The sequence below is a fragment of the Rhipicephalus sanguineus genome, chromosome 3 (genome assembly GCF_013339695.2).
Source record: "Rhipicephalus sanguineus isolate Rsan-2018 chromosome 3, BIME_Rsan_1.4, whole genome shotgun sequence".
NCBI classification, from domain to species: Eukaryota; Metazoa; Arthropoda; class Arachnida; order Ixodida; family Ixodidae; genus Rhipicephalus; species Rhipicephalus sanguineus.
Window position 1 is genome coordinate 177,969,107 of NC_051178.1, and position 15,281 is coordinate 177,984,387.

Below are 15,281 nucleotides of genomic sequence, written 5' to 3' on the forward strand. Positions count from 1 at the left end.
CAAGTGTTCCGGGGGATACCATTGGCTAAAAGCTGTTGGAAAAAATTAGGTCAGCTAGTGGTGCAAAGCCTGACAGAAGTGCGGAACTGGGCGACCTTCTTTGTTTCTCTTTAATTTTCTCTTTCTTTCTTTCTTCCTGTCCTCCTTTCCTTTTCTCAATTTTTCTGTTTTATCTGTGTCTGTTTATTAATATTTTTTTCTTTCTCTCTCAATATAGTTCTTTCTATTTTTCGCTCTTTCTATATTTCTTTCTGTTTCTTCCCTTTGTCTCTTCTCTCTCTTTCTCGCTTCCTCTTTCTTTCTATCTTTTTCTTCCCTTTCTCTCTTTTTCTCTATGTCAGGCTTCCTCTTCCTTTCTATCTCTTTCTATTGCTGTCTATATATTTCTCTCTCTGGTTTCTTTCTCTTTCTGTTTCTCTTCCCTTTCTTTCTCTCTATTTCCCTCTTTGTTTCTATGCTGTACTCTCTACCCTCCTTCTTTCCCTCCTCCTCACCCTCACTTCCCTTTCCCACCCCTTTGGTATACTATACTGTACAAGGCTATGCTACGCTCCGCTAGCGTGCCTGGATAGCCGAGTGGTTAGGATGCTCGCCTTCGGATCGGGGGAGCTCGTGTTCGAAGCCCGCCTCTTCAAAAAATTTTCTTCGCCAAGAATTTCTCTGTTTCTCTTCCTTTCTATCTCTTTCTTCCTCTCTCTCTCTCTTTCTTTCTTCTCACCCATCGGAGTTATTCCATCACACGCCGGACAAATAGGCGCACGTGTTCTGAGAGTGAAGCAAAATATGAAAGACAGGACGAAGAAGACGAAGATAACGCGTGCTGGTTCATGACGATGATAGTTATCTGTTCATGGATTACAACCGACGGCTGGCATAAACAGCTCCGGTCTTAAAACAGCTCGACTGGGCCGTGGACCATTACAAGGCATACATGGCGGTTGCGTGAAAAATTTGTAAAATTCTTAGGCTCTAAAAACAAATTAATTATTGACATAAATGCACAGAACAAGACTGAAATATTGTAAACGCTAAGAGTAAATATATTCGATACATCAGATACATCAGACATATCGGCAAGCACCTCCATACGACGCAGCGAACAGTGTTTGGGGAGCCATTATTTGTGGCATATTTTTATAGGGAGTGCCAAATATTTGAAGGTACACTAAAGAGAATTATCTATAATCAGTTATGATTCGTAGAATGTTAATTCAGAAATTTAGTTTACGTGAGTGGGCGTTGATGTGAGTACGGAGTAAATGTATAAATAAACGTATGTAAGCAGTATTAAAGGCGAAGAGTATCGAGAAAATCGCAGCATTCTGACGTACAAAAGGAAGAGACGAACTTTGTAAATGATTAATGCTGAAGGGATCCGATGCAAAAAAAGCATTTAAAGAGAGGATTTTGCAAAAAAAATCACAATTCATGGCCCAGCTACCACGCCAGGTCACAATTTCATTGTAGTCGGTGCTAGTGTTACGAAAAAAATTACACCATCTCTCACTAAAGGGAACCATGTGGGGATGCGAAGCAGCGCATGGGTCAACTTAAAGTTCCGTTCATCACGGGCACCTTGCCCGATGTTAAAGAGGTCATGAAGCACCCCTTGGGCTTGTTGAAAAAACGCATCCTGCGGAAAGCTGACACGGCTATGAACTGCTCTGCAAAATATTACAGCGGAGCGCGAAGTTGCCGTTTCCTCAGGCGCCCTCTTTTCAAACAGAGGCCGGTTCTCACTCTCGTCGGTGGGCGAGGCGTCTGCACGTTGACGTTGCGGATCTGCCAGTTTACGTCGCAAGAGATATAGCATGCTTATTGGCCGATAGCCGGATGAGATGCGCTTCTTGCCACGGGGTGCCGCTACTTGCCCGCGCCGCACTCCTCAGTCTGCTAAATTTACACGGTAGCCGCACTCGCGCACGCGAATCACAGCGGGAGAGCGATCGCGTTTCATGACGCGCGCTGACGTAACTTCTTACCCCCGTGCCATTCCTCCCTGTCTAGCTTCCAGTGCGCTCGTCGGCACGAGAAAAGAGAGAAAGCGCTGAGAGCGTGCGCCAAACCCCCGTAACTCCGCTCATTCTTGACAGATTCGAGAAATTTTTGCGGCAATCGATTCGGGAGGCAGTAAACTCCGATACTGAGGTGATTAGATCATTACTTGGAAAAGTGGTTCATGACCCCTTTAACGCATCCTTGCAAGTGGAGCACACCATGAATTCACTGTAGTTGCTGTTGCTGTTACTCGTCCCGAACTCTTGTTGGAGCACGCCACGCGGGTTCATCGCGCGTCTGCAGAATCTCGTTCCCCGACGCCATCACGTGATTGCTGAGAGAGTGTAAGGGGGAGAGGCCACAGCGTCTTACCCAGCCCCTTACACAGGCCCGAACGCGCTATCGCGTACCAGCACATATGGTTGCCGAGCGGACGGTCGCCAATGGAAGGACGGCACAGCCCCGAGCAAAAGCTGCTTCGCATCTAAAAATAGAATAGCACATCCAACCCCAATATAGACACCACGCACTGTGAGAACTCACGAGATTCCAAATAATTGTCTGGTATTCTTGTTTTACAAGGAATTTCTGCAAATACTAGTCCTTCCAGTGTATTTGTGGTGTCTTTAGCATGCAGGGAAATGCATTTAACAATCTGGAATATGTAGGTTAAGCTTTTCATCTTGAATTTCGCGCGCAAGCAAGGACGCCAGTGTGATGTTACAAATTTCGAAGCACTATTTCGCGTATCGATCATTTAGCGCAGAAGTCTCCAAATGTTTTGAGGTTTTTGTATTTTGCGCACTCCGAAATGCAGTGTTATCGTCCTCTGTAATAGACACTAACGCTTCTGGCTGACCACGTGAATATGCCTACTTGGTCACGGGTAACTAATGGACGTTAAACTCACCTTTGCGCAGAAAGTCGCAGTCGCAGTGGGACCGCATGATGAAGTTGATATGATTGGCCGCAGTATCGATCCCCCCAGGGCTGACGTCATCCAAAATTGAGAGGCTTCCCGTGACACACGTCGCCGAACCTGTTAAATTGCGACACGGGAAGACAAATCGCAGATCGTTACCGAACTCCTTGCACGAAGCACACAGGGTTGCGGCGACTTCGAAAATGTGTCTAAAGAAAATTGATACTCCGCCTCAAGTTATCCTTCCTCGAATATGGTGACGCGGAAATTGCGACAAATTTCTCTGCGCGAGCGCAGGAAACATTGAAGCGACAGTAATTTCCCATGATGAGAAATAGTTGAACAGGGAAGGAAAACAGCACAGAGAGAGAAAAGGCAGGGATGTTAACCAGCTTAGAAAGAGGTTCTTGACGGAAAATTGAAAGGTGGGGGAGTGACGCAGTAACTGTCTCTCAGTCGAATAACCGGTATGCTATTCTGGACAGGGGAAAGGGACGGGGGAGATTGAAAGAATAGGAGAGAGGAGGAGCACACACACAACGTCACAGTCTGGAAGTCTTGTGCGGTATACGGCATCATTATCAGTCTACATCCGCTAGTGCAAGGCCGCTGCCCTAAAAATTTTAACAAGCGGCCTTTGTTGCCTTCGTTCTCGATGGTTTTTCAAAATTACACTCGAGGATAGTTGCTAGCGACATCGCTCTCCGATAACGCACTTTGTGACGACTGTGGTATCGAGGAGACTTTGCAGCAAACCTTCTGCGACTGTCCTCGCGATACTGTGCGGAGACGATCACTTGCAGTCGCTCTAGCTGAACAGGGAATGGAACCGACGTTCAGACAAGAGTCTTCGTCAGTGCAGCTGCCGCCTATAGTAAGACAAGAATTCGTTTCTCTCCATCGACATCCCCTGTTCAACAATATTTCGTAACTTCAGTTCTCCATCTTCCCCTGAACTTCTGTCTCGTTAGGATAATTTCCCATGAATTTCAAGCTTGGTGGCATTTCGAACCGGGAAATCACTGTACAACCTTATCACGTGTCGTCCGCCTCGATTTGTCTTCTTGAGCTGTTACCACAACCGACCGGATTTTAGGCAAATGCCTATCTTGTTTCTTGCCCTCCTATCGCCCCACTTTGATATATGAGCTTGAACTAGAACTTAAGAAAGACTTTTATGGTGTTTTCATAATGCCTATAAATGCCTATTTTGGCGTTTGGGCCTAAATACCTATAAATGCCTATAAATGCCTATTTTCAATGTCGGCGCCTATATGAACAACGTTTAGCCTCAAGTTTCGCTTTCGGGTGCAGTTTGAGACCTGTTACCGGGCAACATTTTCCGGAAATCTATGATTAAAAAACTGGGCTACAGTTGCAGGGACAATAGAAGTTAGGGAAGACACACGTTAGGAAGTAGACACGACAAGCACAACCGTGTCTACTTCGTTACTAGATGGGCTTGTCGTGCCTACTTGGTAACGTGTGTCCTCCCTAACTTCTTTTGTCCCTGTAACTGTAGCGCGGTTTTTAATCATGCAAAACCGTCTAGCCCAATACCTCACTTTGCCCGGAAATCCATGGGGTTCAACCTCGTCCTCTAGTTGAACCAACTTCCGAAAAACAACCGCTAGCAGCCGAGAAGTGGGACGCGCCGCCGCCGCGCAGACATGCCGCGGGCGGTTGGCGAACGCGAAACCGCGGAGTGCCGCCAGGGGAAACCAGAGTGAAGAGCAAAAGAAGGAAGAAAAACGTGACGGGCAAAAGGCTTTCGTTTTGTTTGCAATTTCCTTTTTAAGCTGTTCACCGCCAGGGCAGAAATGGGGATTGGCTCTACGGGATTCGACCCGGCCAACAGAAGGCATCCTTCCTTTCTCGTCTTTTAGCGGTCTGGCTATCTGCTCCTGCTCTGCCCTTCTCAGCCATGCTGAAAAGGAAGACACCCAAGAGTGTGTTGATTGGTGAGTGGACAGTTGGCTCACCATGCTACAGAATAAGCGGAGAGACCGTGTTCCGCGGACTGTGCGGGAATAAGGACTATTGCACGGCTATGTTCAATTGTTGGCGTCCTTGTGCCATTATAAACGACTTTTTTTTTTGTTCGCCTGTCGTAGATACGGGTGGCGCACGTCATCGTTTGAAATCATTTACATTTACGTAAAAAATTATTGCGCCTATATTTACGATGTTGGATGCCTAGAACGTTGTTTTGCGTGGCTATTCTTGGCGCCTAATATGCGCTTTTTTTTCATGCCTAAAAACCCGGCCTCTAGAAATCACTGTGAAATTACCTACCGTTGCCAAATCGCCAAAGCACTTATTTCGTAAGAGCCCTTCGCTACTGGCCAGCTGTCTTCGCCAAGAATATGTGTAATGTAAGAATCGACTGAAACTTCACCTTAGAAAACAATTACAGCATCAGACGCTTTTGTTACAGCAATGAGCCTGCATGTTCCTGCTGTCAAAGTGTGCTTCGATGGACGGAGCGTACGCGAAAGTACATCCCTACGATGATTTCCTGTTAGGTACTTACTTGCGCACCACCTGAAACGTCTCGCAAGCACGTCTATACGCGTAAACTTCGAAAACGTAACGAATGGTTAAATCCGTTCTAATTACTAATTTTCTGTGCGTCATTTCTGGCCTTGCTCCGCTAATCACCACATCAGACCACCGCTAATTCATTAGCGTTGTGCTCATAAATGTGTAAGAGGGTATGCACTATGTGCTCCCACGGAGTGTTTTTTTTTACATTGTTGATATTCCTGCACATAGCAAGTTAAGCTTCCAGAACAAAGTTGACGTTCTCGGCTGTCGCCCGTCGCTCTCCCATCCCCGATTTCGACAGCGTAAGGCGATTAGCACCCTCTTCCCAACAGAGAAAGAGTACCCTTCCACCGTTTGACGACGTCGCGAACAAAAGTGCTCTTGAGAGCTCGCCTCGAAGCCTTACCGGATTCGTTGCCTCCTAGTGGTCTCCTCTCTGCAAGAGAAGACAATGAGGGCGAATTAGTTTACAGATTCCACACTGTGGCATGTGTCAAGTCAAGAAACATTGCAAACATTTATTTTTCTCTCAGATAATGACCACTTGGTTTTTTCGCTAAGTTTTTCAAGCACACCAGTTCGTTACTATAACAAAGCGAACAATTACCGCAAAACATGGGTAGTAAGCGAGGTCCAGAAATTCCATACCACACCCACCCCCCCAAAAAAAATAATAAAAAAAGAAATGGGAAACCCCTCGCACAGGCGTCAGATCAGAGTCACAAGCTTACTGATGCCTTAAGATGGAAACTGGAAGCATTAATAACAACAAAAACTCGGGAGAAACAACGAAAATGGCCGCTAAACAACGCACATGAAGTTTTTTGTTCAGAAAGCAAAGTCAACTAGTATTTATGAGCACGTTTCTTTCTGTACTGTGTGACTTAGAACATGTAGTAAAGTCGCAACAATGTAGCATGTCGAATGAATGAAGGAATGAATGAATGAATGAATGAACGAATGAATCAATCAATCAATCAATCAATCAATCAATCAATCAATCAATCAATCAATCAATCAATCAATCAATCAATCAATCAATCAATCTTTTCTTGCTTAAGAAAATGATGTATTTACAGTATTACAGAAGTGATATCAAAACTTTGCATAACGGTTTTGAATTCTCATATAAATTTGGCACTAAACTACTGTAATTTATTACCACAGTGGGCAGGAGTGATAGACTTACGTCGAACCCGAATGTTGATTTCTCTGACAGTCCGCAGTGGCGCGACTTCTAAAACGCAAAGAAAAAAAAAAGCTTTCTGTTATCATCAGGAGCAGGTGTTTTAACGATCGCGTTGTGTACTTACGCGAGATTTCGAGCTTCGGCAGAAACCACGGTTTCCTACGGTCGTGCACTGTACGACAGAATTAGAAAATGGTAATAATGATTAGCGCCATTTTCTTAGGACAGCGCTTCACTCACCTGTCAGTCGCTCCGCATTTCTTCGCACCACGAATGCTGTAGGAAGAAAAAAAAAACGAAGTGTTTCACGTCTACGGCACTATCCGCACAAGTTGGCACGCAGCAATGCCTCGCTCTCTGTCTATGGATCCGGGATTTGGTGCACGCATTCGAAGTCTATACGGCCATTAAGGGACGATACGTCGAGTTCAATTGCGATGTCTCGTTTAGTATTGGATCCCCAAGTTTGCCAGCAGGAAGCGTAAATGGGTTTCTTTGAGCTCCTTCATTCGGCAGTGAAGCTGACTTTCACTATGATAGGCTTAGCGGAACACTACGTCAAAATCAGAACCCGAATTCACAAGGCTTCTGTCTAAGTGCTCTCTGCCATTGGAATAACTGCGTAAGAGGATCTATGAGGAGATCAATGTGTAATGTGCAATATGAATACGCGTTGTAATGCGTAACTGTTACTTATCATAAATGAGAACTAACACACAATCAAGCCAAGGAAAGTATATGCCTTCAGGTAGTATGCGAGGGTCAGCTGCCAGCTCTTTAGAGGATCACGTGCTAGGTGACGTCAGCAGGCAGGAAAGGATCCCCTATACATCCCCTATACTTTCCTTGCCTTGATTTTCCGTTAGATCTCATTCATGTTGAGTCTAACAAAGAAAAACGAGCCCTTCAAGTTCCCCTTCTTTCGTTCAATTACTTATCATGGCGTAATATATTATGTACAGGGGGGATGGAAAGAAACTCGAACAGCGCGGCACGCTGTTTTCATCACGCTCTGACTTTGGTGACAATAAAAAGATGCCGGATAGTTCTCAATTTTATCATGGATGACTCTAATGGCTTTCTAACACCATCCAGGCCACAAGCGCTTGAAAATAAATGCGAAACGGCAGAGAATGTTCGCGCTGTTCGCGCTTCTTCCATCTCCACTGTACATGTGTTCTTTTAATGAAATCTTCCTTGCCGAATATAACCAGGGCCGCGGAGCCCTTGTCAAACTGCTAGAAAGCGGCTTTTCGCTCCGGTCCTGGCCTTTTGTCTTCCCCGTAAGGACCAAATGCCAAGTAAGCTATGTCAATGTCTGTGTCTTTGTCTATGGATACATGTTAGCGTAAACAAACAAAGACTCGAGGTTGCAGCCTTGAAGAAGACAAACCCATTTGTCGAAACGTCGGCTCCAGTGACACTTCATGTTCACGAATTTTTCATCTCTTCAAGCTTCCATCTGCTTTGTACTTCTTGGTTTTTTTTTTTTTTTTTTTTTTGAAAGACTCGACAAAGAAACACTAGGAAGCAGAAAGGCCGGGCCCCCAGCCTTTTTGCCTTCTACTCTTTCTTTCTTTGTTTGCGCTAACATGTATCCCTCTGACGTCACTCTACTCGCCCAGCAACAAGCCTGTCTACGTCTGTGTCTATATATGTGTCTATAGGACTCCGCCAGACCCGTCTCTTCCTATACAACTGTGCACCAAAGCAGTAAACTTCGCTCTAACCCGTAGGAGCCGTGCATGCGCGTCGTTTCAGTTCGTCACCCACGTGCAGTGGGCAGACGGGGCATCCCAGGTCAATGTGCTGACGTCCAATCTGACATGGTACCGCCGCGTCGGACTCCGTATCGGAGACCAGGACCGCGTTTTCGGGAGGTGTACGGCCGGGCCTCCTCTGGGCGTCGAAGCAGGCTGGCATCGTTATGTTGACGTTGTTGGGCAGCCGGTATGCCGAGGTGCCGTCTCCCAGCGAGAGGACGTCAGCCTCGGCCACATTTCCCAGAGACCTCTCTGACACAATAAGCACGTGACCAGGTTCTGAAAGTGTGTACGTATGAAGAAATAAAAATCATGGTTATTCGCTGAGAAGATAATAAGAATGTCTGTAAGTTCACTGCTTGTGAACACTAAACAGAAAATATTACTTAGTGATGTTAGCAAGTTACCCTTTCATAAAGCCGAGCAACACATCTTTTTCTGCGGTAAGATGCTTCATAAGTCGGAAAAGGGGCAGAATAGTAAATATAAATAAAAACACAGTAGTGGCCTCGCCATTGAAGTTCTCGCATCAACTCGACATGACGTCATAGATTATAAGGACGTCTGCTAGGGCCTATATGTTTATTTATCGCTAAAACATGAATTAGAATGAGTTATAAGTGAACTACAGACTTAATATGGCATGCTTGAGAACGTTAATAAAAGCAACGGGGCAAATATCGAAAAAGAAAATAATTGTGAGATCACACTGACGCACCGACCGCAGGGAGTGAGCGCGAAATTTAAGAAATCTAATTTAGACCTTCATTTTCTATTCCAATAACGAACCTAGGATTGCAGTCACATAAAACATCGCTCTCAAAGAATAATTGTGGTGTCTAAGCTCATTTGACGTTGCATTTTAGAGTACCTTCGAGATAAGCGGCCGATAACTCAGGATAAACGCTTTCGTTGGTTGTTATAGGCCACACGAGAACATTACCAATATACACAAATATGGTCTACTCACGCGCAAACACTCCATGCGTGTCACATTCGTTGGATACGAGCAAGTCCGCGAGTCCAGCCAGGGGCTTGGCCTCGGCATTTGGTGACAGTTCAAAAACCTTCTTGACCTTGAAACGCTTGCACGAGTCTGTGTCCGATGTCACTGCTGCTTAAGTAGATAAAAGAAATCTTTTTGTCAATAACCATTGCATATCCTTCTACAATTGATAGGCAACACTTTCGTTCATAAATTTAGTACAACAGCATTTTGAGATATCGTTTGAGTTACCCTGTAAGAACAGAAAAAAAATTAATATAACTACGAATCTGTTGGCTAGTTGGCTAGGCATCCTTGGGCTCCGAGCAGAGGCGGAGCGCAAGACCGCAAAAACAGAACTCAAGGGCAATCCTCTCTGCGTTCTGCTGCGTCGTTTATTTTGCTCAACACCTTCCTCCACTCCCCTCCTCAATTAAAAGAAAAAAAGAAGTAAAAGGGCTATGATATGTTCATTACTGGGGAGAAAGAGACTACAACACATCTTTATTGCTTTACAGTAAAGTAAGGGGTAACTTCGAAAAAGTGTATAGAGGAGAAGGAGCCAACAAATGAAAATACCAGACTCTTATATAATTCATGGTGCTATTTTTTCAGCTGTCAGGTATCAATGAAGAAATGAAAAAGGAAAGGCATTCTGTTCTTTCAGTTCAAGAAAGTGACGTCCGTTGCGAGGTTTTCACTAAATCCGTGGTGATAAGGATCCTCGTGGCTCGTAGTATCTGAGAATGGAAATTCAAGGCTTTATTAGACGTACACCATCCAGCAAAAGGTTTCGGGACGCGTAATGTTCGAGAAAGTTACATTCTCGCTTTGTCTGGAAACACAGCCTCCAATAGAGTCTTCCGCCTTGTAGGAGCCTAGCGACCTATGCCGTTACCCGTTAGATTAAAGGCGTCCTGCAATAACAGAGCAGAAATTCGCATTTGCAGTGGTGCTCACGTCTCGTAAACTTTTGCTACCGGGTGTACGCGAGCGGAATGAACGAACAATTCCGTAATTAAAAAATATATATAACAGGAAGACAGGAGGCAGAGAGGGAGGGGATATACCGAAAACGGATATCTATCTATCTATCTATCTATCTATCTATCTATCTATCTATCTATCTATCTATCTATCTATCTATCTATCTATCTATCTATCTATCTATCTATCTATCTATCTATCTATCTATCTATCTATCTATCTATCTATCTATCTATCTATCTATCTATCTATCTATCTATCTATCTATCTATCTATCTATCTATCTATCTATCTATCTATCTCATGGATTGCGATAAGAGAAAGCAAGTGTCGATAACAATGCACCAGTACATTGGGCACCTACCTCCCTCTCCGTGTGATCTGTTGGAAACTGAAAGAGACACGAAAGAGAACAATAAATTCCGAGTCTTGCCATTTCCGACGCAATGCTGCTTTTTCTTTCTTTTCCTTTTCTCTTTTTTTTTCTCTCATGGTAAGTTAGGCCGGAGCAACGATAATTTTTTTTTTCGGTTCCATTGTAGCTCTCATTTCTGTATTCTTTTTGCGCTCGTCAACGCTTGCGCTATATTTGTAACCTTAGTTTTTTTTTTCTATGCCGCGGCTTCTTTACGCATATCATCAGTGCACTGCAGAATACATTTGGAGCTTTTGTTTCGAAGGTGTCACCGCTGAAGACCTTATCTTTTTGTGAAAATTACATGGCGGGAGTCGTCAGCGTGTTCGACATCAAGTTTATCAAAACCGGGCGTGTTCTTGTGTGTTGAATGCGCAGCGCGCATGGTTCCATACGTAAATTGTTGCGTGTATATTTCGTACGATGGCGTAGTTCCATTGCATCGAATCAAAGACATCTTTCAGTGAGCCAACGGTGGAGCGCAATAATTACTCCGCGCTGCCTGAATAAAATCAGGGCTTTTCAGTATAACCAAGGCCCGCATTATTACCTCCAGTGATAAATCAATAAATAAACATTTATAAACATTATAATGATATCTATGAGTACTTATGTAAATTAATTACTGACCTCGAACTGCCATGCTGCCGTCGGCCATGTTTCCTGGACCACGGAGAAGAGTCGGAAGAGGAGGAGATGTTCATAGAAGAGAGAGAGAGACAAGTGAGCGGGAAAATTTCCGCCTAAATCAACAGCGCAACCAGAGCAGGCGAGTCTCCCTTAATTGCTCGCGTAGACACGGGAGTATCGCCTAATTAAGATGTCTTCCTGCCATCTAGAGCAGCGTGCGCTGCTAGGAGGCGGCGGAAGCTCGAAATACAAGACGAGCACAGAGGGGAAAGGAAGCGAGGGTAAAAGAGGCGCTTTGCTTACGGTCGACTTGGACGGCGAGAAGCCGCTGCGGTGACAGCCAGCTTGGTGCTGAAACAAACAGACGAGAATCAGGGAGGGGTTACTGTCGCGGCTCTCACAAAGTTCTCGTTTTCTTTGTCTTTTTTCCGTTACTCTTACTAGACGGCTTAATTGCATCTGAGATCAAGAACGCGAGAACATCCGAGATATGAGGCCCACTGCGTATATACAGAAGCGGGCACTCTCCACGGCTTGATTCGTGAAGTCCCCAAAACTATTAGCGATAGTTAATTTGGACGACACAAACACGAGTTGTACACGTCGCATTGAGGACGGAAGTAGTAGCAGCGAGAAAGAGAAAAGAGCAGTTTGATTCAGGCTGCACGTTTGGTGACTTTGAGGCTGGCCAATACCGCGCCGATTAATATGTTCGGAAAACGCGGCCCCAGCGAGACGGATGACAGGTGGAGCTTTAATTAAGAGGATGGTATCAGTTGCGTCGTTGGGAACTGACTAATTCCGCAGTCACGACTCTGCGAAGAAGATCCGCAGGCACACTCGTGGCTGTTTACGATATCGACGTATTCGTAATGAATTGGAGTGCCAGCTCATTGGTTTACTCAGATTTAGGTACTGTCATTCGTACGTTACCGGGGTCCACGATGAAGCCGGTGCTCGTGCAGGGATCGAAAAAACGTCCTCAACGCTGAACATGAAAATAAATTAATATAAGGAAACTCGTGTCTATGTTTCTAACTTTATGCTATTTGTATAGCAATCTTAATTTAATTTCCTCGATCGACTTGAACGTAGAGTATGATAGAGGAGCTAGATAGTGTGTGGATTGCACGATGTCAGTGCAGGGAGGAGCAAAATGGCGGTCAAGGTAGGCGAAGAGTCAGTTGGCTGTGTGTCTATAGCAGTGTGCCCGGCCTACACTGCAAGGCAACCAGCCAACTGAAATGCACGTACACACCAGCGCCACATTACCGTTTTTCACGACAAAAACACAAGCTTAAAGTCGAATGCTGGGTCTGGAAATTAATGCATTCCTCATCCGTGAAATACGATCATATTCTGAAGACTTCAGTAAAGCTGATAATAGGAAGACGTCATCTACATGAGCACAATATAAAAAAGTTGTTGCTTGGGTACGGCGCTGCATTTTCCAACCTAAGTGCATGAAAAACGATTATAACCTTGCGAACTTTGCGTACTGTGCATATTTTGCCTTGAAATACATCGAGAAGAAGAAAGCTTGCACGCAGTAGGCATAAAAAAAACATCACAAGGCTGGTGTTATAGTTTCTAGTTTTGTTCCCAAGAATTTTATTTATATTGAGACGGCAGCGCTCGTTTCGGCTACAGAAGCTGACGTCTCATAATTCCTGCTGCACTCTGTCAATCTTCGTCACGATGGTCCGCGTGTTACGATTATAGACGGGGGACGGCAGTTCACAGCGGATGTTGTTGAGGGACTATTACGCCTTTGTGGGTCTGACTATCGGCACTCGTCACCTTAACACCCTCAAACAGACGGCCTGACTGAGGTCACCGATCACACCTTGACCAACATGCTTGCCATGTATGTGTCCAATGACCACAAAAATTTGGACTCCATTTTCCCATTTGTTACGTACGCGTACAACACGGCGAATCACGAAGTCACCGCGTATGCACCTTTCTTCTTGCTCTACGCTCGCCATCCCCAAAGCTTTATCGACACGATACTTCCGTGGTCTCTCCACGAAGACTTCTCAATAGCCCGGACTTTATGTCGCGTTGAGGAAGCTCGTCGATTGGCTCGCCTCAGGACTATTTCTTCGCAAGATCATACCAAAATTCGTTATGACGCTCGAGACATGTCTGTCACCTTTGCCTCTAAGAACTTGGTTTTGCTTTGGACTCCTGTGCGGAAAAATGGAGTATACACGAAGTGTTTGTCCAGGTATACCGGTCCATACGCCATATTAAGGCGTTTGAGTGACGTCACGTTCGCTTTCCTATCTGAGAAATCTGTATAGATTTCCTGGTGGCTGTCAGCTATACTTTTCAGAATTTATGCTCTGTAATCGGTTTCGCGGGACGTGAGCTTGGGCTTGCCATACCTCTGATTGGGTTATGCAGGAAAGATGGCTTTACTGCCACGTTGTCGTTGGTGCCGAATGCAATTTGGAGAATTACTTCTGACTAATGAAATGTGCACAGCGTTAAGATTGAGCACATATCGTGAGGTCGGAACGTTAACTACTGCTAAAAATGGGTCGTTGCATATCGGAAGTTGGTGACTCCCTATATCTTAAAGAACAGTTGATGTAACTATTAGTGTGAGGAGTGTCAACGGGTGCCGCCAGAGGGAGCTGGCTGTATACGGTACCTTCAAGGCGAGGGTTGTCCGCCAGACCCACCGTAACAAGGAGCACTGGAAAATAAGAGAGCAGAGTACAGTAGTCGTTCGTCGGCTCTTACACAAGAACGATTACATAACGCAACATTTGAAATATAAATTTATTTCTCATGCTGCGATGATACTTTTCGCTGGCTCGGTGGTTTGTACGTATTCTTAATGCGAATGAATTTTGGAAGATGTAAATTCTCGCATCGTGTCTACTTCCCATACTGCCTTGTATGTCATTCTTGCTTAGTTCACATAATTGAACATTTCAGCGGTTCAAACGACTGATTGTTCACATGTGTGACTAACATGTCGAACGTAAAAAGCTGTTCATCAGTGACTTCACGCAAAACGTGATGCTTTTTTTTTCGATTGCGCTCCGGTTCTGTGCACCCAGATAATTCCTACATTCTTCTTTTCATATCATAATTCCAATTTTTTTCTAATGTTCTATATTGACGTTATTTCTCACTTATACTTACTTCAATTTAGATTGCTAGAATCTTAACGACAACAGTTACTCGTCTAACTAAGACAAGTTTTTTTTTTCTCATTTTCTTTATGCAGTCTTCACAATCGCATCTTTGGGGGTGCAGGAAATTGGAAGTTAAAAAAAAACATGCACGTACCGCTCTTGGACCCGCCGCAAAGGATCGACCTTAGGCTCACAGGAAGAGTTCCAAATTTTGGACATGCGCCGGATGCAACGGGGCAAACTTGGTTACTGCACCAGAAATGAAAATTGCGATTGCAGGGCGTCGTTCCATTATATTCACTTATGTGTCTAGCTTTAACTAAATACACTCAACTTTCTTACAGCGGCCTTATAACTGCAGCGCCTCACGGGAAAACTCAAATGAATACCCCACAGGAGATTATTACTTCATTAGAGACTTTTAGTATAGCGGAAAGCATCAAACGGAAAAATTTAGCGTTAGCGTTGCGCGCTCCACACTGCGCAAGTGTCGAATGCAAACGCACGCGGGCTCTTTCTTACGTGCGTACGCTGTTTTCGCAATAGCCCACATGTTTGCGTCAGCGTTAGCGTTTGACTTCCTTCATGCTATACTAAAACTAATTTGTTCCACGCAGTGCGCGCTGTCTGGGCGTTAACGTTGAGACGTACGCTAACGCTAACGTAAGCGTTTTACGCTACACGTATAACTAT

At 44.7% G+C, this 15,281-nt stretch overlaps 1 protein-coding gene across 1 annotated transcript in view; it reads right to left on the reverse strand.

The window, feature by feature from the left end:
• LOC119387734 (mucin-12) overlaps nucleotides 1-14,135 on the reverse strand; it is a 50,879-nt gene extending 36,744 nt beyond the window's left edge. Inside the window, exons 1-11 of the mRNA XM_049413626.1 lie at nucleotides 14,096-14,135; nucleotides 11,740-11,787; nucleotides 11,437-11,469; nucleotides 10,756-10,782; nucleotides 9,390-9,533; nucleotides 8,387-8,698; nucleotides 6,897-6,932; nucleotides 6,781-6,828; nucleotides 6,657-6,704; nucleotides 5,874-5,903; nucleotides 2,909-3,037 (exon numbers count right to left, since the gene is read on the reverse strand). Coding sequence (XP_049269583.1) covers nucleotides 2,909-3,037; nucleotides 5,874-5,903; nucleotides 6,657-6,704; nucleotides 6,781-6,828; nucleotides 6,897-6,932; nucleotides 8,387-8,698; nucleotides 9,390-9,533; nucleotides 10,756-10,782; nucleotides 11,437-11,464 — 802 coding nt within the window. The 5' untranslated portion in view covers nucleotides 11,465-11,469; nucleotides 11,740-11,787; nucleotides 14,096-14,135. The remainder of the gene's footprint in view (nucleotides 1-2,908; nucleotides 3,038-5,873; nucleotides 5,904-6,656; nucleotides 6,705-6,780; nucleotides 6,829-6,896; nucleotides 6,933-8,386; nucleotides 8,699-9,389; nucleotides 9,534-10,755; nucleotides 10,783-11,436; nucleotides 11,470-11,739; nucleotides 11,788-14,095) is intronic.
• Nucleotides 14,136-15,281: the final 1,146 nt, after the last annotated feature.